This window comes from Mobula birostris, chromosome 3, assembly GCF_030028105.1.
Source record: "Mobula birostris isolate sMobBir1 chromosome 3, sMobBir1.hap1, whole genome shotgun sequence".
Lineage (NCBI taxonomy): Eukaryota > Metazoa > Chordata > Chondrichthyes > Myliobatiformes > Myliobatidae > Mobula > Mobula birostris.
In genome coordinates this window covers 43,711,143-43,733,464 of record NC_092372.1, presented here as the reverse complement: position 1 = coordinate 43,733,464, position 22,322 = coordinate 43,711,143, and the positions used below count along the sequence as shown (strand labels likewise).

At 40.1% G+C, this 22,322-nt stretch overlaps 1 protein-coding gene across 1 annotated transcript in view; it reads left to right on the top strand.

The window, feature by feature from the left end:
* The window catches only part of ankrd55 (ankyrin repeat domain 55), a 59,057-nt gene that overhangs the window by 29,476 nt on the left and 7,259 nt on the right, over positions 1-22,322 (top strand). The window contains exons 5-6 of the mRNA XM_072254382.1: positions 17,026-17,086; positions 18,110-18,238. Coding sequence (XP_072110483.1) covers positions 17,026-17,086; positions 18,110-18,238 — 190 coding nt within the window. The remainder of the gene's footprint in view (positions 1-17,025; positions 17,087-18,109; positions 18,239-22,322) is intronic.

Genomic DNA, 22,322 nt, shown 5'->3' with positions numbered 1-22,322 from the left:
TTTGAGGATAAGGGGGAAGCCTTTTAGGACTGAGATTTGGAAAAACTTCTTCACACAGAGAGTGGTGAATCTGTGGAATTCTCTGCCACAGGAAACAGTTGAGGCCAGTTCATTGGCTATATTTAAGAGGGAGTTAGATATGGCCCTTGTGGCTACGGGGATCAGGGGGTATGGAGAGAAGGCTGGTGCAGGGTTCTGAGTTGGATGATCAGCCATGATCATAATAAATGGCGTTGCAGGCTCGAAGGGCCGAATGGCCTACTCCTGCACCTATTTTCTATGTTTCTATGTTTCTATTATCTGGAGTGAATAGTAACAAAGATATTAGACTACCAACTTACTCATCTGGTGAAATATTCCAGTGACATGAGTTCAATCCAGCTAGAGAATCTGCACTCAATCAAATAAAGCCTTAAACAAGGGAAAATCTGCAGATGCTGGAAATCCAAGCAACTCACACACAAAATGCCAGGCAGCATCTATGGAAAAGAGTACAGTTGCCGTTTCGGGCCGAGACCCTTCAGCAGGACTGGAGAAAAAAGATGAAGAGTCTGAGTTAGAAGGGGGGAGGAGGGGAGGAGAACCACAAGGTTGTAGGTGAAACCAGGAGTGGGGCGAGGGGTGAAGTAAAGAGCTGGGAAGTTGATTGATGAGAGAGATACAGGATTGAAGAAGGGGGAATTTAATAGGAAAGGACAGAAGGCCACAGAAGAAAGACAAAGGGGAGGCAATAGGCAGGCAAGGAGATGAGGTGGGAGGGGGAAAAGGGGTGGGGAATGGTGAAGTGAGGGGCATTACCGGAAAATCGAGAAGCCATCAGGTTGGTGTCTACCCAGATGGAATGCAAGGTGCTGTTCCTCCAACCTAAACATGGCCTCATCACGACAGTAGGGGAGGCCATGGATTGACATGTTGAAATGGGAAGTGGAATTAAAATGGGTGGCCACTGGGAGGTCTGCTTTTTCCAGTAGATGGAGGATAGGTGCTCGGCAAAGCTGTCTTCCAATCTACATCAGATCTCACGTTATTCAGGAGGCCACACCAGGAGCACCAAGTACAGTAGATGATCCCAACAGACTCACAGGTGGAGTGTCACCTCACCTGGAAGAACCGTTTGGGGCTCTGAATGGTAGTGAGGGAGGAGGTGTAGGGACAGGTGTAGCACTTGCTCCATTTGCAAGGGTAAGTGCAAGGAGGGAGATCAGTGGGGAGGGATGAATGACAATGGAGTTGTGTAGGAAGCAATCCCTGTGGAAAGCAGAAAGTGGAAGAGAGGGAAAGATGTGCTTCTGTTGGACATGGTGGAAGTTTTGGAGAATTATGTGCTGGATGCAGAGACTGGTGTGGTGGTAGGTGAGGACAAGAGGAACCCTATCCCTGGTGGGGTGACGAGAGGATAGGGTGAGTGTAAATGTGAGTGAAATGGAAGAGATGCGGTTGAGGGAGTGTTGATGGTGCTTTCGTACTTTTTATTTATTCTAGAACTGTACTACCACTAGAAAAAAAAATCAGGACCCATCTCAGTGATAATAAATATCATTCTGATTCTGGGTAATGTTCCAGTATTCAAACTGCTCTGAGAACAATGAGAATTAAATTGACTCTTTATTGCCTTAAAAATGGCCTTGCAAATCATATACAGTAATTGTGCCAAAACAACTATGTCAAAGCATAAGGATGAACAAATCAGGCAAAATGCACTGAACAGATGATGCAACATTGATATAAGCATCATCTACCATTATGATATCCCTGATTCATAATCATTGGATAAACTAGATAGCATCAATACAGATGTAGCAAAGAGATAACTAAAATAGTCAAGTCCTCTCCACAAATGGCTGGGAACATGTTTAAACTGAAAAGGGTAAATTCATAAATGAATCAAGCCTAGAGTCACAGGATCATTCATTTTAGTCAATGTGCCATACTCCTCTAAAAGAATCTCTAGGTATGTTCTAACCCACCAGATGTGGCAAGAATCAATTTGTATTGTGACCAGATATATAAAGTCAGAAGACAGGATGGGACAGGACAGCATGGTAGCACTGCAGTTAGCACCATTGCTTTTCAGTGCCAACTGTAAGATCGAATTCGATTCCTGCTGCATTCTTCCCATGACTGCATGGGTTGCCTGCAGATGCTCCAGTACAGTTAGGGATAATGAGCTGTGGACATGCCATATTGGTGCTGTAAGTGAGCTGCCCAGCACAGTCTTCGCTGATTTGATTTGATGTAAATGATGCATTTCACCATGTTTTGGTGTACATGTGACAAATCAATCTAATCTAAAAGTGAAATGAATTGAATTGACTTTATTCTTACACCCTTCACATATATGAGGAGTAAAAATCTTTACGTTATGTCTCCATCTAAATGTGCAATGTGCAATCATAGTAATTTATAATAATTTATAATAAATAGAACAGTCAATGTAATATAGAGCACATTCAAATCAACATGAGTTAATCAGTCTGATGGCCTGGTGGAAGAAGTTGTCCCGGAACCTGGTGGTCCTGGCTTTTATGCTGCGGTACCGCTTCCCAGATGGTAGCAGCTGGAATAGATTGTGGTTGGGGTGACTCGGGTATCCAATGATCCCACGGGCCCTTTTTTCACACCTGTCCTTGTAAATGTCCTGAATCACGGGAAGTTCACAACTACAGATGTGCTGGGCTGTCTGCACCACTCTCTGCAGAATCCTGTGATTAAGGGAGCTACAGTTCCCATACCAGGCAGTGATGCAGCCAGTCAGGATGCTCTCAATAGCGCCCCTGTAGAAAGTTCTTAGGATCTGGGGGCCTCTGATTGGCTATAGGAGACTTCTGTATTGATTCTGGACTCCATGAGATTTCATGCACCAGGTCAAACACAATCAGGTAAATTCCCTGATGATTACTACCAATAATCTCATCTACTGACTATTGATTATTGAACGGACTGTCCTATGAATCAGTACTTTTCCTTAATAAACTATACTTGGAAACTATATATGAAAATATGAATGAGATTCTTCATAAATACTTTGTATCTCTTCATCCAAGAGGAAGACAATATCAACACCATGGAATGTTGACTGTGGACAAACCTCCAACCCCAGGTGAAGTATATCCTAGGGTATTATTAGATACAAGGAAGAAAACTGCAGAGACTTATTTTTCAGTACCCTCTGGTTACAGGAGTGGCAGTATGCAGGAAGAAGTAAACTGAGTAATTATAAACAAATTAGTTTAGCTTCATTGGTGGAAAACTAATTGGAAATAAATGTGAGACACACCATAAAACTCAATTTAAATGGAAACTAACCAGGGATAGTCCATATAGATTTGTTAAGGGAAAATTGTGGCTAACTCAAAAGTGAAAGTTTTTGACTACAACATCAATGAGGATAGCGCATTTGATATTGTTGACATTGATTTTGGCGAGGCTTTTGACATGAACTCATGTAGCAGACAGGCTAAAATAGCAAAGGCCATGAGATTTAAAGGAGTCTGGCAAGTTAAATCCAAAGTTGATAATGTCAGTAAACAAAAGATAATGTTTGATATTTGTTTTGGCGAGTGGAAGGCTTTCACCAGTGGAGTTTCACATGGCTCTCAGACCCTTACTTCTTACAATGAATATCAATGATTTGAATTAAAATATAGACAATATCATAAAGTGAGTGTACTGAGGTTAGTTGTGACTGGGAGGAGAAACATTTTCAAAAGAAAGAATGTTTAGATGGCCTGATCAATAGAGCAGAAAAGCAATAAACAAAATTCATCCAGGGAAGGAGGAGGTGCAGATAGGCAAATCAATCAAGTTCAACCTCAGTTTAATTGTCATTCAACCATACATGAAACTCATGAATACAGCCAAACGGAACAGTGATACTCCAAGGTCAAGGTTCAAAACGCTGTGCCAACAGTCATACACAGCACAAGGCACATATAGGATAGCAAGTACGTATGTATACTGCAAGATAGTAGTAAAACACAGTCACACAAAATAAATAGTCCAAGTTCAACATTCTAAGTAAATTTATTATCAAGATACATTTATGTCCTTTTCCTGAGGTTCATTTTCATGCAAGCTTACTCAATAAATCCGTAGAATAATAACTATAACAGAATCAATGAAAGACCACACCAACTTGGGCATTCAACCATTGTGCAAAAGACAACAAACTGTGCAAATACAAAAAGAAAGAAATAATAATAAATATATAAATAATAATAAGCAATAAATATTGAGAAGATGAGATGAAGAGTCCTTGAAGGTGAGTCCATAGGTTGTGGGAACATTTGAATGATAACGTAAGTGAAGTTATCCCCTTTGGTCCAAGACCCTGATGACTGAGGGATAATAACTGTTCCTGAAGCTGGTAGTGTGAGTCCTGAGGCTCCTGTATGATCTTCCTGATGGCAGCAGTGAGAATTGTGCGTGTCCTGGGTGGTAGGGGACCCAGATGATAGATGCTGCTTTCCAACAACAATGTTTCATGTGGAGGTGCTCCATGATGGAAAAGGCTTTACCCATGATGGACTGGGCTGTATCCACTACTTTTTGTATGATTTTCCATTCAAGGGCATTGGTTGTTCCATACCAGGCTGTGATGCATTCTATACATCTATAAGAGATTGTCAAGTTTTAGATATCATGCTGTAGCTTCACAAACTCCTATGGAAGTAAAGGTGCTGCTGTGCTCTCTTTGTAATTGCACTTATGTGCTGTACCCAGGACAAGTCCTCTGAAATGATAACACAGATTTATTTAAAATTGCTGACCCTCTCCACCCCTCATTTTCTGATGAGGACCGGCTCATGGACGTCTGATTTCCTTCTCCTAAAGTCAGTAATCAGCTCCTTGGTCTTGCTGACATTGAGTGAGAGGCTATTCTTCTGGCATCACCCAGACAGATTTCCAATCTCCCTCCTTTATGCTGATTCATCACCACCTTTGATTTGGCCTATGAGAAACGTCATCAGCAAACTTGAATATGGCATTGGAGCTGGGCTTAGTTACACAATCATAAATGTAAAGTGGGTAGACTGCACAGCCTTGTGGTGCACGAGCGCTGACGGAGATCGTGGAGGAGATGTTGTTGCCAATCTGAACAGACCGGGTTCTGCAAGTGAGGAAATCAAGGATGCAATTGCACATGGGGTTATTGAGGCCAAGACCTTGGAGCTTATTGATCAGTTTTGTAGGGATAATGGCACTGAACGCTGAGCTGTTGTCAATAAAGGGCATCCTGATGTCTGCACCTTTGCTGTCCAGATGTTCAGGATTGAGTGAGGAGCCAATGAGGTGGCATCTGCTGTGGATCTGTTGATCTGGTCGGCAAACTGGAGCAGATACAATTCACATCTCAGGCAGGAGTTAATATGTTTCATCACCGACCTTTCAAAGCACTTCATGACAATGGATGTACATGATACTAGACAATAGTCATTGAGGCTGGTCACCACGTTTTTCTTAGGCACCAATATAATTGAAGTCTGCTTGAAACAGGTGGGTACATCAGACTGCCAAAGTGAGAGATTAAAGATCTCAGTGAACATTCCAGCAAGTTAATCAGCACAGGTCTTTAGTAATTGGCCAGGTTACCCATCTAGGCCAGATGCTTTTCCCGAGTTCACTCTCCTAAATGCTGCTTACACGTCGGCCTCAGAGACTGGCTAAAGAAATTCCTCCTTATCTATGTTCTAAATGGTCGTCCCTTTTCTGGGGCTTTGCTCTCCTTGTCTTACCCACCACAGGAAACATCCTCTCTATTGAGGCCGTTCAATATTCGATGGGTTTCAGTGAAGTCCCCCATCATTCTTCTAAACTCCAGTGAGTACAAGCCCAGAGTGATCAAACATTCCTCATACATTAACTCTTTCATTCCTGGAATCATTCTTGTGAACCTCCTCTGGACCCTCTCCAATTTCAGAAAATCTTTTCTTTACTAAGGGAAGCCTGCTCACGATACTCCAAGTGTGGTCTGACCAATGCCTTAAAAGGCTTCAGCATCACTTCCTTTTTTTATATTCTAGTCCTCCCAAAATGAAAGCTAACATTACACTTGCCTTCCTTACCACTGGCTCAACTTGCAAGTTAACCTTTAGGGAATCCTGCACAAAGACTCCCAAGTCCCTTTGCATCTCTGATTTTTGAATTTTCTCCTTGTCTACATTCTTATTTCTTCTACCAAAGTGCATGACCATAGATATTCCTACGCTATATTTCATCTGCCATTAATTTGCCTGTTCTCTTGATCTGTCTAAGTCTGCAGACTTCCTGCTTCCTCAACACTACCTACCCCTCCACCTATCTTTGCATCCTCTGCAAACTTGGCCACTTAACCATCAATCCCATCATCTGAGTTATCAACTCTTGCTGAATGCCAGATATCACAGACAGCCAACCAAAAAAGTCCACCTTTATTCTTACTCTTTGCCTCCTGCCAGTCAGCCAATCTCCTATCTATGCTAATATCTTTCCTATAATACCATGGCCTCTTATATTGTTGAGCAGCCTCATATCCTGCACAGCCGTCTGAAAATCGAAGCAAGCAACCTCCACTGACTTTTCTTTGTCTCTCCTGCCTGTAATTTCCTCAAAGATTTCCAACAGATTTGTCAAGCAAGATTTCCCCTAACTGACTTTGGCCTATTAATTTGAATCAAAACTTGAGTAATGTGCATAGTTCAGGTCATCATATCACTGGAATAGTACCACTGCAATGGAGAAGGTATGGAGGATTTGCCAGAATGAAAAAAAATAGTCTCCGAAGGCAAATTGGATAGATAAAGAAAACGCTCAAAATACTTAGCAAATCAGGCAGCATTTGAGGTAAGAGTAACAGTGTTAACATTTGAGGTGAATCACCTTTCATTATAATCTAAAATTTTATCTCTGTTTCTCTTTTCACAGGTACTGCCAAACCAGTTGAGAATTTCCAGCATTTATTATTGTTATTTCAGATTTCCACAAAGGAAGTATTGGTTCATTATTGTCATATATACCGAGATACAGTGAAAATCTTGACTTGCATACTGATCAAATCATTATACAGTGCGTTGAGATATGGAGAACGAGGTAAAACAATAACCATGTTAGATAAACTACAAAAGCTACAAAGTATATGTGGGTGAACAATAAAGGGCAAGATCTTAACGAGATAAACAGTCTAACTTATCATACAAGAGGTCTGTACAAGAGTATGATAACTGTGAGATAGAAGCTGTTCATGGGCCTGGTAGTATTTGCCTCAGGCCTTTGTACCTTCTGCCCAATGGAAGAAGGGAGAGATTGTCTTGGGTTGGTGAGGTACTTGGTTGGCTGCTTCACTGAGACAGTGAGAAGAGTGGAAAGAGTCTGTAGAGGGGAAGCTGATTCCATGACGTGCTGAGCTGTGCCCACAGCTCTCTGTAGTTTCTTGCGGTCATGTGCAGAGCAGTTGTGATACCAAGCTGTTATGCAATCAGACAGAATGTTTTCTATCGTGCATCAATAAAAATTAGGAAGGGTCAATGGGAACATGCCAAGTTTCTTTCACCTCCTGGGGAAGTAGAGGCATGTCAAATTATACACGGCCTTATATGGAAGGCCTTCTCCCTTTGGCAGAGATTTAATTGATAGTAGGATTAGAGACAAGGTGAAATATTTTATGATCGTGGGGTCACTGTGGTAAGATATGGAATGATGATGGAGGTAGAAACCCCCATTGTATTTATAAAGATAATGAATATATACTTGAAAAACTCTTACTACAAGATATTTAAAGATTGAGTGCAGTAAGTTAGGATTGGGGCTAGGTTGTTTTATCTTGACCTTCATGGACACTTGAAATTCCACGGCTATATGTCAGCAAGCTCTGCTGGCAAGAGAGATAGAATGCACCCTTACATATACATGGAGCCATCGGCGTACTGTACTCAAGGAAATCCGAAGGTCCTCGGGGCAGACCTCATTGTCTGGAGATTTGCTATTAGTGGCTATTACTCCTTTTCACCATACCACACTTCCATCTCACCATATCACACTTCCTTCTCTCACTGTTAATATTCCAGCCGCCCTTACCTTCTAGAAGTGCAGCATCTTAATACTGTAACAAGTGCGTGCATATTGCCTGGAATACACTGCAGGGAGACTCCCTAATCTATCAAGGGACTAGATCCTATCTTGAGGACCACTGGTCTTGTTGCACAGCGTTCTATTGCTCTTTTGGCTACAACTGTAATTTATTACTGCAGCAGGATCAGGAGGCAAGGAGGGATGGGAGAGCTCCTCCACCCAACTGAGTCAAGCCCCATTCGGCAGAGTGACATATCCCATTCTCAGCAAATTATCTGTGAATAAATGTTTACCTCTTTAGCTTTTACTTATAAAATTGCTAATTATATACACTCAGTGGCCAACTATTAGGTACACATATACATCTGTTTGTTCATGCAAATATCTAATCAGTCAATCATGTGGAAGCAATTAATGCATAAAAGCGTGAGGTCGTGGGTCAAGAGGTTCAGTTGTTGTTCAGGCCAAACATTAAAACGGGGAAGAAATGTGATTTTAACAACTTTGACTGCACAATGATTCTTGCTGCCAGACATGATGGGGTCAGTAACCTAGAAACTGCTGATCGCCTGGGATTTTCAGGCAAAACAATCTCTAGGGTTTGAAGAACAAAAAAAACACCCAGTAAGTGGCTGGTTCTATGGGCAAAACTGCTTTGTTAATGACAAGTTCAAAGGAGAATGGCCAGACTTGAACTTAAAGTGGATGGGCTACAATGGTGGAAGACTACATACACCCAGTGACCACTTTATTAGGTACAGGAGGTACCAAATAACATAGCCACTGAGTGTATAGTGTATGTGTTGGAATTTCACAGGTCGCCCCTAAATGAATGTTATCACCTGTCCATGCCCTCAACCTTCTTAACGCTAATGGGCCACGCTTGGAACATGAATGATGCATATTATTTTAAAATATTTGAATTAAATTTTAGAAGCAAAATGCAACATGCAAATATCAATTTTTGAGCATTTAACATGTACAACATTCATGCTTCCAAGTTTTGAGTCCAAATTTTGAATGGAAGACTGGAGAACTTGTCTCTGGAGAAGCACTATGGGTAGAACTGAGAAATAAGAAAAGTTTGACCACATTAATGGGGCTATATTACAGACCACCCAACAGTCTGAGGGATTTAGAAGAACAAATTTGCAGAGAGATCACAGACTGTTGCAAGAAACAAGGTTCTTAAAGTAGATGATTTTAACTTTCCTCATGTTGGCTGGGTCTTCCATACAGTAAAATGACTAGATGGAATAGAAATTGTCAAATGTGTCAGTAAAGTTTCCTTAATCAGTACATAGAAGCTACAACAAGAGAGTATGCAATACTCGATCTGCTAACAGAGAAGGAGATGGCAGGTGACGGAAGTTTGTGTAAGGGGAACACTTTGCATCTAATGACCAGAAAACCATTAATTTAAAAGTAAAATGCAGAAAGATAGATCTGGTCTATGGGTTGAGATACTAAATTGGAGAAAGGCCAATTTTGATGGTATCAGAAAGGATCTTGCAAATCTGGATTGGGACAGGCTGCTTTCTGGCAGAAGTGTACTTGATAAGTGGGAGGCCTTCAAAAGTGAAATTTTGAGAGTACGAAGTTTGTATGTGCATAATAAAATGAAAAGATAACAGGTGTAAGGGACCTTGGTTTTCAACAGAGATTGAGGCCCTGGTTAAGAAAAAAAAAGATGTATAGCAGGTTTAGGCAGATAGGAACAAATGAGGTGCTTATGAAGTACAAGAAATGCAAGAGAACCCTTAAGAAAGAAATCGGGGGGCTAAAAAAAAGGCATGTGGCAATCCTCACGGACAAGGTGAAAAAAAATCCTAAGGGATTCTACAAATATATTAAGAGCAAAAGGATTGCAAGGAACAAGATTGGTCCTCTGGAAGATCAGAATGGTGATCCATGTGTGGAGCTAAAAGGGATGGTGGAGTTCTTAAAATAAATTTTTTGCATCTGTATTTACTCAGGAGATGGACAGAGTCTATAGAAGTGAGGCAAAGTGGCATCAACTTCATGGATCCTATACAGATTACAGAGCAGGAAGGAGGTGTTTGCTGTCATGAGTCAAATTAAGGTGGATAAATCCCCAGGGTCTGACAGGTGTTCCCTCAGGCCCTGCGGGAGCAAGTGCAGAAACCTCCAGGGCCCAAGCAGAGATATTTAAATCATCCGTAGTGACAGGTGAGATACCAGAGGATTAGAGGATAGCCAAAGTTGTTCTGCTGTTCAAAAAAAGGCTCAAAAAATAAACCAGGAAATTATAGGCCAGTGGGCCTGACAATCAGTAGTGGGAAAGTTATTGGGGAACCAGATATATGAGTATTTGGACAGATATGGACTGATTAAGGTTGGTCAGCATGGCTTTGTGTATGGTAGGTCATGTCTAACCAATCTAATGGAGTTTTTCGAGGAAGTTACCAGGAAAATTGATGAAGGCAAGGCAGTGGACGTTGCTACATGGACTTTAGCAAGGCATTTGACAAGGTTCCCCATGGGAGGTTGGTCATGAAGGTTCAATTGCATTCAGATAAGGTAGTAAACTGGATTAGACATTGGCTTTGTGGGAGATGCCAGAGGATGGTAGTAGATGGTTGCCTCTCTGACTGGAGGCCTGTGACTAGTGATTGCCACTGGGATCAGTGCTGGTCCATTGTTTTTTGTCATCTATCTCAACTATCTGGATGATAATGTGGTTAACTGGATCAGCAAATTTGTGGTTGACACCAAGATTGGTGGTGTAGTGGACAGCGAAGAAGGCTATCATAGCTTGTAGTGGGATCTGGATCAGCTGGAAAAATGGGCTGAAAAATGGCAAGTGGAATTTAAAGCTACATGTGTAGGGTGTTTCACTTCAGTAGTACGAACCAGTCTTACACAGTGAATAGTAGGGCACTGAGGAGTGTGGTAGGACAAAGGAATCTGGGAAAGCAGGTCCATAATTTGTTGAAAGTGGCATCACGGGTAAACAGGGTCATTAGAAAATCTTTGGAACATTGGCCTTCATAAATCAAAGTGTTAAGCGCAGAAGATGCGATATTATGTTAAAGTTATATATGACATTGGTGAGGCCTAATTTGGAGTGTTGTTTGCAGTTTCAGTCACCTACCTACAGGAAAGTTGTAAAGAAGGTTGAAAGAGTACAGAGGAAATTTGCAAGGATATCGCAGGGTCTGGAGGACCCGAGTGTTAAGAAAAGTTTGAATAGATTAGGACTTTATTCTGTGGAACGTAGAAGATCAAGAAGAGGTTTGATAGAGGTATACAAATTTATGAGGGATATAAATAGGTTGAATGCAAGCAGAGTTTTTCCACTGAGGTTGGATGGGACCTCAAGTAATGTTTTGGCATTACTTAGCCATTGTTTAACTGATTTTGTAGTGTGAGTAGTTCAAGCTAACTTCGAACAGAGCTCAGTATCAGCGTTATGAGTTTCAACATGTCTAACATTAGGTCATGTTCACCCAAATGAAATGATATCTCATGTGGGTTATCATGACCTAATGTTAAGAAGCTGACAGTATTGGAATGTATCTAAAATTATATTTAACACATTGCATGCTATTTAGTTTTATCATTGAAACTTCCTTTTAGTTTTTATCACTTCTCATCCTGGAGGCTTGATTTTCTCCTGTTCCAAACCATATATTGAACATTATTTTTTCTCTGCAATTTACATTGATCTTTGCATTGATCAGATTTTGCGGCAAATCACTTGATTTTTTTGCTATCTGTCAGATTGAAATCTCAGTGTAGCTTTCATAATCACAAAACTGATCCTGAGTTCAACAAATAACCAGACACCTAATTAAAGAAAGATGCTGACGAAAGCAGAAATGTTCACAGGTACACAGGATGTCAATCAGGATGTTTATGCAGAAAAGACAAATTATTGTTTCCGGCATTCACTCCTCGGTAGTAAGTGTTTTATCCTGCAAAGCCATAAGCAACTTTGGGGAAATGTGCCTCAAACATAGCTAAGAAAAAGCATAATTTACTGACCTAGTGGTGTGCACTGCCATCACTGAATCACAGATTCACATTATAGAATTAGTGCACACAGTGAGGGTTTTCACTCAACTGTGTCCAGATTGGCTAAAAAATAAGCCACTTAGGTTATTTCCACTTCACAGATTTCAGACCTTGGCCTTGTATGCTGCAGCCCTTCATGGATTCCAAACTCAATCAGCTAAATATTAAATATGATGTGAATTTCTGCCTCCACCTTCTCTTCAAGAAGTGAGCTAATTGGATGGTGTTTTTAACTCAATTCCCCTCTAATCCAACAATTAACAATGTGTCCCTATTCACTGATCCCTCTGCCAAATGAAAGAGGCCTTTCTTATCCACACTGCCTGGGCACTTCATGATAATATTTTGAAGCATCCTCCACATTCATTGTCAGGTTGATGTTTTACTGAAATGTCCTCCAGCTCATAACCCAAACAATAAAAACGTAAAACTAATTACTCTTGAAAGAAGAGTTTGTCACTAATATCAATTGCAATTAAGTTCAGCTCCAGAAACAAGTAGCTAGTCTTCCGTGTGCCTGAACTCCTCTAGCTGCAACTACCTATGTGATTATAATTGTAATTAGAGTATTTAAAAGGAAGGTAATATACAAACTCTATGGCAAAGTTTCAAAAACAAGAGGCATTCAAACAATATAAATATACTAAGCATATGTAACAATATTGTTACACAAATAAACCATTATAATAAATTTTAATGTATATTGTGGTCTGTGATAATCTCATACAATTAATGTTGAGTTAATTCATGAACGCCACTGCTGAAAAGTTCTCCTTATAAGGTCAAATGATCTGTCATTGTACTAAGAAACAGCAATAGTTGTACAAATAAACAAACTAATTGAGTCCAAAAAACTTTCCTCCATGTCTCTGCAAGGGCCTTTTGATATTACGTTTGTAAAATTTGGTAGAGAATCAATGCCACCATTACTACATTATAAATGAATGAATAAACTTGATCAAATTGCATGGATCAGGTAATCCAGCTCAGTAGGACTGGCAGTGAAGAATGCTGGTCTTTTTAGGTAAGGATTCTTTGCCGTGTCCAGTTACTTGCAATGCGTCAAACCTAAAAGGCAGCATTTACTTCTTATCATATGCTGCCTTCAGAAAGGTGAACCCAAGAAAAGTATTCAGCTCAGACAGGGTATCTGGCCAGGTACTTAAAACCTGCACTGATCAACTTGCTGGAGTGTTCACTCAGCTCTTTAACCACTCACTTTGGCAGTCTCAGGTACCCACCTGCTTCAAGCGGGTTTCAATTATACCAGTGCCGAAGAAGAAAGTGGTAACCTGCCTCAATGATTACCGTCCAGTAGCACTTATAACCACAGAGATGAAGCATATTGAGAGGCTGGTAATGAAACATATCAATTACTGCCTGAGAGGTGACTTGGATCTGCTCCAATTTGCCTACCGGAGCAACAGGACCACAGCAGATGCCATCTCGCTGGCTCTTCACTCAATCCTGAACATCTGGACAGCAAAGGTGCATTCATTGGATGCTCTTTATTAACTACAGCTTGGCATTCATCTCCTCAAAACTGATCAATAAGCTATAAGACCTTGGCTTGTGCATTTGGATCTGCAATCTCTTCACTTGCAGACTCCAGTCAGTTCGGAATGGCAATGACACCTCCTCCATGATCTCCATCAGCGCATGTGCGCCAGAAGCCCGTGTGCTTACTCCCTGCTCCGCTCACTTCACATTTGTGACTATGTAGCTAAGCACAGTTCCAATGCCACGTTCAACTTCTCTGTCACAGGCCAAATCAAAGGTGGTGACAAATCAGCATATAGGAGGAAGATGGAAAATCTGTCTGAGTGATGCCATAACCACAACCTCTTACTCAATGTCAGCAAGACCAAGGAGCTGATTATTGCCTTCAGAAAGAGGAAACTAGAGGTCCATGAGCTAATCCTCATCAGAAGATCAGAAGTGGAGAGAGTCAGCAACTATAAGTTTCTCGATGTTATTATTTTGGAGCAACTATCCTGGGCCCAGCACGTAAGTGCAATTACAAGAAGCGTGGATGGCAGCACCTTTACTTCCTTAACAGTTTGCGAAGGTTTAGCATGACTTCTAAATTTTTTCAAATTTCTATAGGTGTGTGGGGAGGAGTATATTGACTGGCTATCCTTGACCAGAAAATCCTACAAAAAGTAGTGGATATGGCCCAGTCCATCACAAGTAAATCCCTCCCCACCATTGAGCACATCTACATGAAACGTTGTCACAGGAAAGCAGCATCCATTATCAGGGATTGCCACTACCCAGGACATGATCTCTTCTCACTGCTGCCACCTGAGGGAAGATACCGGAGCCTCAGGACTCACACCGTCAGGTTCAGGAACAGTAATTACCCATCAATCATCAGGCTCTTGAACCAAAGGGGATAACCTCACTCAACTTCCTTGCCCTATCAGTGAAGTTTTCCCACAATCTATGGAATCACTTTCAAGTTTTCCTCATCTCATGTTCTTGAGATTTATGGTTTATTTCTCTCCTTTTTGAATTTGAACAGTTTGTTGTCTTTTGCACACTGGTTGAACATCCAGCTTGGTGCAGTCTTTCATGGATTCTATTATGGTTATTATTCTTTTATGGATTTATTGAGAATGCCCACAAGTAAATGAATCTCAGGGTTGTATATGGTGTCATATATGTATTTTGATAATATATCTATTTTGAACTTTGAGATAACCTCCACTTGTTCTACAATATCTGCCCATGTTTACTTTGCTTTCTTAAAACTGTTCAAAAATAAACAAAAACTGGTGCAGCTTTCTTTCCTGGCTTGACTGCAGTTCTGTTGCCTAAATCCTCCTCTTTATCAGGCCTATGCAGCTAGAGCTAACCTGAAGTAGGCCATGCAAAACCTTGAGCCTTTCACCAAAATTTGTGAAAGAGCTGATTATGTGCCGGAAGAACACAATTGGGTCTTCCTAAATGAATTGGGAAGAAGTGTATGGGCAAGATTTAGGAATATTATACTGCTGAAAGTTCAAAATAAATTTATTATCGAAGTACCTACAGCATACATTACTGTATACAACCCTGAGATTCATTTTCTGGCAGGCATTCATAATAAATCCAATAACCATAAAGGAATCAATGAAAAACTGCACCAAGTGTGGACAACCAGCGTGCAAAAGACAACAAACTGTGAAAATACAAAAAGAAAGAAAATAATAACAATAAAGAAGCAATAAAATATTGAGTACGTGAGATGAAGAGTCCTTGAAAGTGAGCCCTTAGGTTGTGGGAACAGTTCAGTAATGAGGTGAGTGAAGTTATCCCCTCTGGTTCAGATACCTTATGTTCAACTGTCCCTGAACCTGGTGGTGTGAGACCTGAGGCTCCTGTACCTTCTACCTGATGGCAGCAGCAAGAAGAGAGCATGACTTGGGTGATGGGGGTCCATGACGATGGATGTTGCTTTCCAGCAATAGCACTCCATGTAGATCTGCTCAAAAGTGCAGAGGGCTTTACTCGTGATGGACTGGGCTATATCTACTACTTTTTGTAGGATTTTCCGTTCAAGGGCATTGGTGATTCCATACCAGGCTGTGATGCAGCCAATCATTTTAGTCTCCACCACACATCTATAGAAGTTCGTCAAAGTTTGAGATGTCATACCGAATCTTCACAAACTCCCAAGGAAGTAGATGTTTTCTTTGTAATTGCACTCACGTGTCGGCCCAGGACAGGGGTCTGAAATGATAAGACTGAGGAATTAAAGTTGCTGACCCTCTCCACTGAAGATTCCCCCAATGAGGACTGGCACAAGGACTTCTGGTTTCCTTCTCCTGAAGTCAATAATCAGCTCCTTGGTCTTGCTGACATTGAGTGAGAGGTTGTTGCAGTGGCACCACTCAGCCAGATCTACCTCCTATGTGCTTTTTCTTCACCACCTTTGATTTGACCAATGATCAGCAAACTTAAATGTGGCATTGGAACTGTGCCTAGTCAGACAGTCACAAGTGTAAAGGGAGTAGAACAAAGGACTGAGCACACAGGCTGGTGGTGCACCTGTGCTGATGGAGATTGTGGAGGAGATATTGTTATCCATCCAAACTGACTGGGATCTGCAGTGCTGAAATCGAGAATTTAATTGCACAAGGAGGTGTTGAGGCCAAGGTCTTGAAATATTACTGATCAGTTGTGAGGGGATGATAGCATTGAGTGCTGCAGTGTAGTATGAGCAGGTTTGCTGCAGCACCAGCAGCAACGGCTACATTTACAACAAACTCTATGACTTCCAGGGGCATGAACAAAATCTATTCTTATGTATCTAGCAACCAAAGTTGCAGGATTGTCACTAGTAAAGTTCTACCATATAGTGCTACTTTCCATTGTGACTTTCATTAATGTGACTTCCAAAAGAATCATAGAAAATCACCTATACTGTTAAGACTAGATTGGCTTTCCAGTCCAATAAATAAACATAGCTTCTGAATTTTGGCAATAGGAAAGATCGATAGACAAGAAATAATGCTGCATTTCATGGAAACCAGTCAGTAAATGGGATAAAGGGCTTGATTTTCCTCTCTTATCATATTGCTGCTGTGGTTAATTAGATAAGCTTGGCACTCTTAAAGCACTCTTAAAGAAGCTTCTGCCAACATCTAAATCCGAAAATCCAATGTCTGTGCATTTGTTTTTTTCAAAAAAACAATATTGATTACAAAAAGAGAACAGTTTTATGTCTGGAAAATGTGCTAGTTAGGTGCCCCTATTCCTGCAAAACACAGGAACATAAGTAGTATCAGAGGTTAAAAAAAAAACTAGGGAAGGTTTTTATAAAGAAAGGTACAGTAACCCTATTTCCTTGAATTATAAGGGCTGAGGCCCTTATAATCTACTGATTAACAAATAATTTTGCCATATATTACTAACCGTTATAATAATTTGTTAAAAGCTATCTTTCATTTGTTGTAGACTCCTGGCTCTACTGTTGCAGAAAACCACAATGTGTGAAATAAATCACCAAGACAACGAAGTGAGTGAAAAATGCTGTGCTTTTAACTTGTTGGATACATAATTTGAATAAATGTCTGAAAATTATCAATACCACATTGGGCCATGTTAACAATGTTAAAATCCGGAAATGTCCAAATCTCTGATTGTAAATTAAGCAGGTGACCCAAAGAGTGCATAAAGAAAGCATTCAAGGCACAGTTTATATATATCTTCTCTAAATTAATCGATGAGATTAGGACACCATTCAGGAACTTAGAGGATGCAAATTCTACAAAAAATACATTAAAAAGAGGAATGGTATTTGCATAAATTACAATTTTGACTCATCCAGGATATTTAGTGCTTGAAAGCACATTTTTCACTACTTCAATTCTCATGAGATTTTATAACTACATATCTTGCCAGCTTAAAATGACAGTGGCATCAATTTTGAGCAGGCCACTGGACATTCATTCTAACCCTCACCCATTGTATGAAACAATTCTAATCAAACTGTCCACTTGGCTTATTGTTCCAAAGCTTATATATTTCTTTTGCCATATCACCTTCACCTTATTAACACTGAAGTACAATTATGGTCCAGATAAATAATGGAGCAGAGATATTAAACAAAAGTCTGCTTAATTTGTTCTAGTGGTATTTTTCAGGTGAGGAAAAGTAATGCTGCCTGAAGTCCAATAACAATTGACCATCAACCTCTTGTGCAATATTTTTACCTTTACCATCTCACAATTTGTCTTCTTGCTTGAATGCTCAAAATTGTCTGAAAAATAGCACCTGAAGATTAAATTCCTGAAAATTCAGATCTTCATATACTATCTCAAGAAAATCTGTTGTAAAATTATTATGCAAACATGCGAGACTTTGGAATCTTGATCTTCATTTTCAAGTTGACAACACTGTTCAGTCTTCATTATGTTAAAGCTACGTAACAACTATAACAGCGCAATCATATTTTCAGGCATGTTTTTTAAAAAAGTTCTAGCACGCACCATTGTAAAATTTTATTACTAGTTTTTAATCCCTATGTCTTAATGTCAAGGGAATGACCCCACTCCACTGGGCTGCTTTTCATAACCGGCCACAACATGTCCAGGCTTTACTGCAAAAAGGAGCTGACCCAACCTTGGTTGATAAAGACTTTAAAACAGCCCTTCATTGGGCAGTGCAGGTAAGATTATATTGCTAAAACAAATTCAGTTACTTGAGTTGGTTGCTGACGGCTTAAATGGTATGATCTGAAAGGGTCAAGAGGTATAATCCGGCAGTTAACAAAAAAGACCAGCAAGATCTTAAGTTATAATTTGTTCTCAGCTGCTTCTAGGTAGGAATACTAAAACTGACATTAGTGTCCTCTGGCTGAGTAAGATTGAGAAAATGTTCAAGGAGAGCTTGTTCTTTTGAACAATAGTCAATAAACAGACATACAGACATAAGGTGAAAATATACGTAACTTTCCACTCACTGTATGGGTAAAGAGATGGATGACACAATATTTATTACCGAAATACAACAAACAGAATCCCACCAAACAATACAGTGCAAGCCCCCACAGAAATGTTGCCAGACGGGGCACTTCGTGACAGATGGAAGTGGTGCACTCTCAACGGAGCAAGAGCGGGAGTTTGTAGGACGGGAGACAATATGGTGAAGTGGGGCTTAAAGACCAGCGAATCCTGTGAGTGTGGCGATAGGGTGCAGAACATTGAACACGTTCTGCGCAACTGCCCACTCTCACCTGATTTAGCTGACACTGACCTGCTCAACATCAACCAAACAACACTAGAGTGGCTGGCAGTCTGGTGTGACAAGCTAGGATGATGACCGAACTACAAGTTATTAGCAAAACTAAGAAATTCATCACAGTTCACTATTTGAGTGATTCAGGAAAAAAAAACCCTCTTTGAAACGAACAAACTGCCTGCAATGATTTACAGCTGCTGTAAAAATGGATGGCACAATAGATCTTTAATTATTCTGAGAAGAAATATTTTCAAATCATATTCTTATCTTTCCAGTAGAGTGACATCTTCCCTCATTTTAATAGAGTTGACCTAGATTCTTTTTCACCAATAATATTTAATACTGTATTTGCAGATTGTCAAGCAATTGGATGCAGAATTAATTATTTACCAGAGTACACCAAAGTGAGCTCCCTGTTACATGGTTCTTAAAATTAAGAAAACCAAAAACTGCCATAATTAGTAGATCATGTGACCTTTATAGTCTGATGGATTAGAAGCTCATTATGAAGCCCACTTGACCTTCATTTAACTGAAAGAAAGAAAGATCATTCTGCACTTTAACAAGTAAATGATCTGACCTGCGGATTACTGATGAGACTAATTTCTGCCCAGACATAAGGCAATAATCTGCCTGTGGTAGGTATGAACATCTGCTTAATACATTCAAACAGAGTTTTCAGTCTATCGTTTTAATGGAGATGTTACACTTTTTGCTTAATCCTCAAATTAAAAGACATTGACTATCATATAATTAACTTAAGGGTTTCAGTTTGCTGAGGGAGTAACAAGAGGCAGTAAAAATAGCCTTGAAATTTCTGATGTACATGTAGTTGAATAGATTTCAAATCCGTAAGTTGACAGACCTTGTTGTAAATCCCAGAACTTGGTCAGAACACCTTTGATATGCCTGCCCTGGGCCACTAGTGTTGGAATCCAATGGCTTTTTAATACCTTTTATATTAGATGAATTAATGAATTTATACTTTTTTATCAAACTCATGTATTTTTCACAGTATGTGGTGTTAGTCCCCACTTACTGACAGAAAGCAGTATTGCAGTTACAGAAGAGTTTATCATCTTTCTCATTTTTCATTGGCACATGACCCACGAGATGTAATTGTGCAACCATTGATTGGCTCACTCTTATCTAAGGAGTTTCTGTTACCTGGATGCTAAAGGTGAAGGATTTTTTAGAGTGTCATTTTTTTCTTTTTCTTCATCTTCACTTTTCATTGATCTCTGCTTTTGCTACTCAGCTCTTCACCTAGTTTCAAATGTCTGTATCTCTTTTTAAACCTTAAAATAGATGATTGTTAAGAATTAATACTCCTGGCCATTCTTAACCCCCAAAAGAACCCCAAGAATCAGAAAAGAACAGAGACCCAAGACTAGTCAGACATGCAGAACACACAATTACACTGTATGAAAGATTCTCCTGTTTGGATCATCCAGTTCTGAGGTAATAAGCAAAGTTTCCAACTGCAACAGTTAATTACATTTTCCCTGTGAAGATTTAGAGAATTTACAGAAACATAGCGGGACACATGCACAAACCCATTCTGGTTTCCAGAATTTAAGCAGATGTAAACAAGTATCTAGCCAAAAACAGGGCTTTGCTCCAAAGTTGTACTCACTGGGAAGAAATCAAGCTGTTCTTATTCTCCAGCTGCAAGACAGTTTAGGATCTATTACTTTAGGCTCATATGCCAAATAGTTGTTGAGAGAACTGAGTGAGATAATCTAATTGTGGTGCAAAGGTAACCTGAAAATAGTAAAATATGTGAATATTTATTATCTTTTCATGCATTATGAATACCTTACCTTAATCCCATGGTTTTGTAGGATTTATAGAGGTATACTGTTCAGAAAAAAAGGCTCTTCAATCCACCAAGTCCACGCTGACAAGCAGCTATCTGTATTTATTTCACTTACCAGGACTTAGTGTGTAGCCTCATCTCCTTACCACTTAAGCATTCAGAGTCCCTACCTCCGTTACCCGCTGTGGCAATAGGTTCCAAATTCTACCTGTCATTGAATGAAATAGTTCAGAATCAGAGTCAGGTTTAATATCACTGGCATATGTCATGGAATTTGTTGTTTTTTGGCAGGAGCACATTGCAATACATAAGAATAAAAACTATAAATTACAATATATATTTTTAAAAATAAATTAAATAAGTAGTACAAAAAGAGAGGGAAAAAATACTGAGTTAGTGGTCATGGGTTCATTGTCCATTCAGAAATCTGGTGGCAGAGGGGAAGAAGCTATTCTTGAAATATTGAGTGTGTGTCTTCAGTCTCCTGTACCTCCTCCTTGATGGGAGCAATGCGAGCAGGGCATGTCCTGGGTGATGGGGGTCCTTAATGATGGATGCCACCTTTTTGAAACATCGCCTTTTGAAGCTGAGCTGGATGCTGGGGAGGCTAGTGCCCTTGATGGAACTGGCTGAGTTTACAACTTTCTGCAGCTTTTTCCGATCCTGCGCAGTGGCACCTCCATACCAGACAGTGATGCAACCAGTTAGAATGCCAATTCTTCTTCAGATTCCTTCAACATCTCTTATCCTATGCCTGTGCCCTTACCTTTAGAAACCTCTGCTTAGGAGAAAAGTTTGCCACAATCTACTCAGTCTTTGCGCTCATTATTCTGTAACGCACTATTAGGGTATCCTTGGCCTTCTCCACTCCAAGGGAAGCAAAACCAGCCTATCCAGTCTCTCATCATAACTGAAATGTTGCATTGTAGGAAAAATCTTGATGAAACTCTTGTGTGCCATTTACAGTTCAATCTTGTCCTTCCTATAAAGTGGCAAACAGAAGTGTATAGAGTACTTCAGATGTGGCTCAGCAAATATTTTAAAAAGTTACACCATAACGTCTCTTACAGTTCTATGCCTCTGATAATGAAGGCAAGTATCCTACATGCCTTCTTTACCACTTCCTTCCGTCACCTTCCCTGATCCTTGAACTTGTACACCGATGTCCCTCTGTCCCAAACTCCCTAAGGCACCATCATTCATTGCGTAAATCCTAACCTTACTCGTACTCCCAAAGTGCATTACCTTGCTCTTATTAGAATTAAGTCAGCCTTACTTAAGAATGATAAGCAAGGTTTCATCAACATATTTAATGAGGATTCAAGTCATAAAAAGCATGGAAAAATTGGGGCAGGGTTAGTTTTGAGCATGTTTTGCCATTCAGTATGATCACGTTTGATCTTTGAGCTCAATGCCATATTCCTGCTCTCTCTCTTTACCCACTAATAACATTTGTAGCTAGAAATCTATTTTCATCTTTGATAACTTCAGCAATTTGACATTCACAACATTCTGTAGCAGAGAATTCTACCCTTTGAGGGATGAAGTTTCTCCTCAACTCAGTTTTAAATTCTTTTTGCGTGTCAATAAGACTGTGAACCCTAGTTTTAGGCCTACCAGCCTGCTGAAATATCTGACCTGCGTCTAGTATCCAGAACTTTATACATTTCAACGTGATCTCTTTTCATTATTT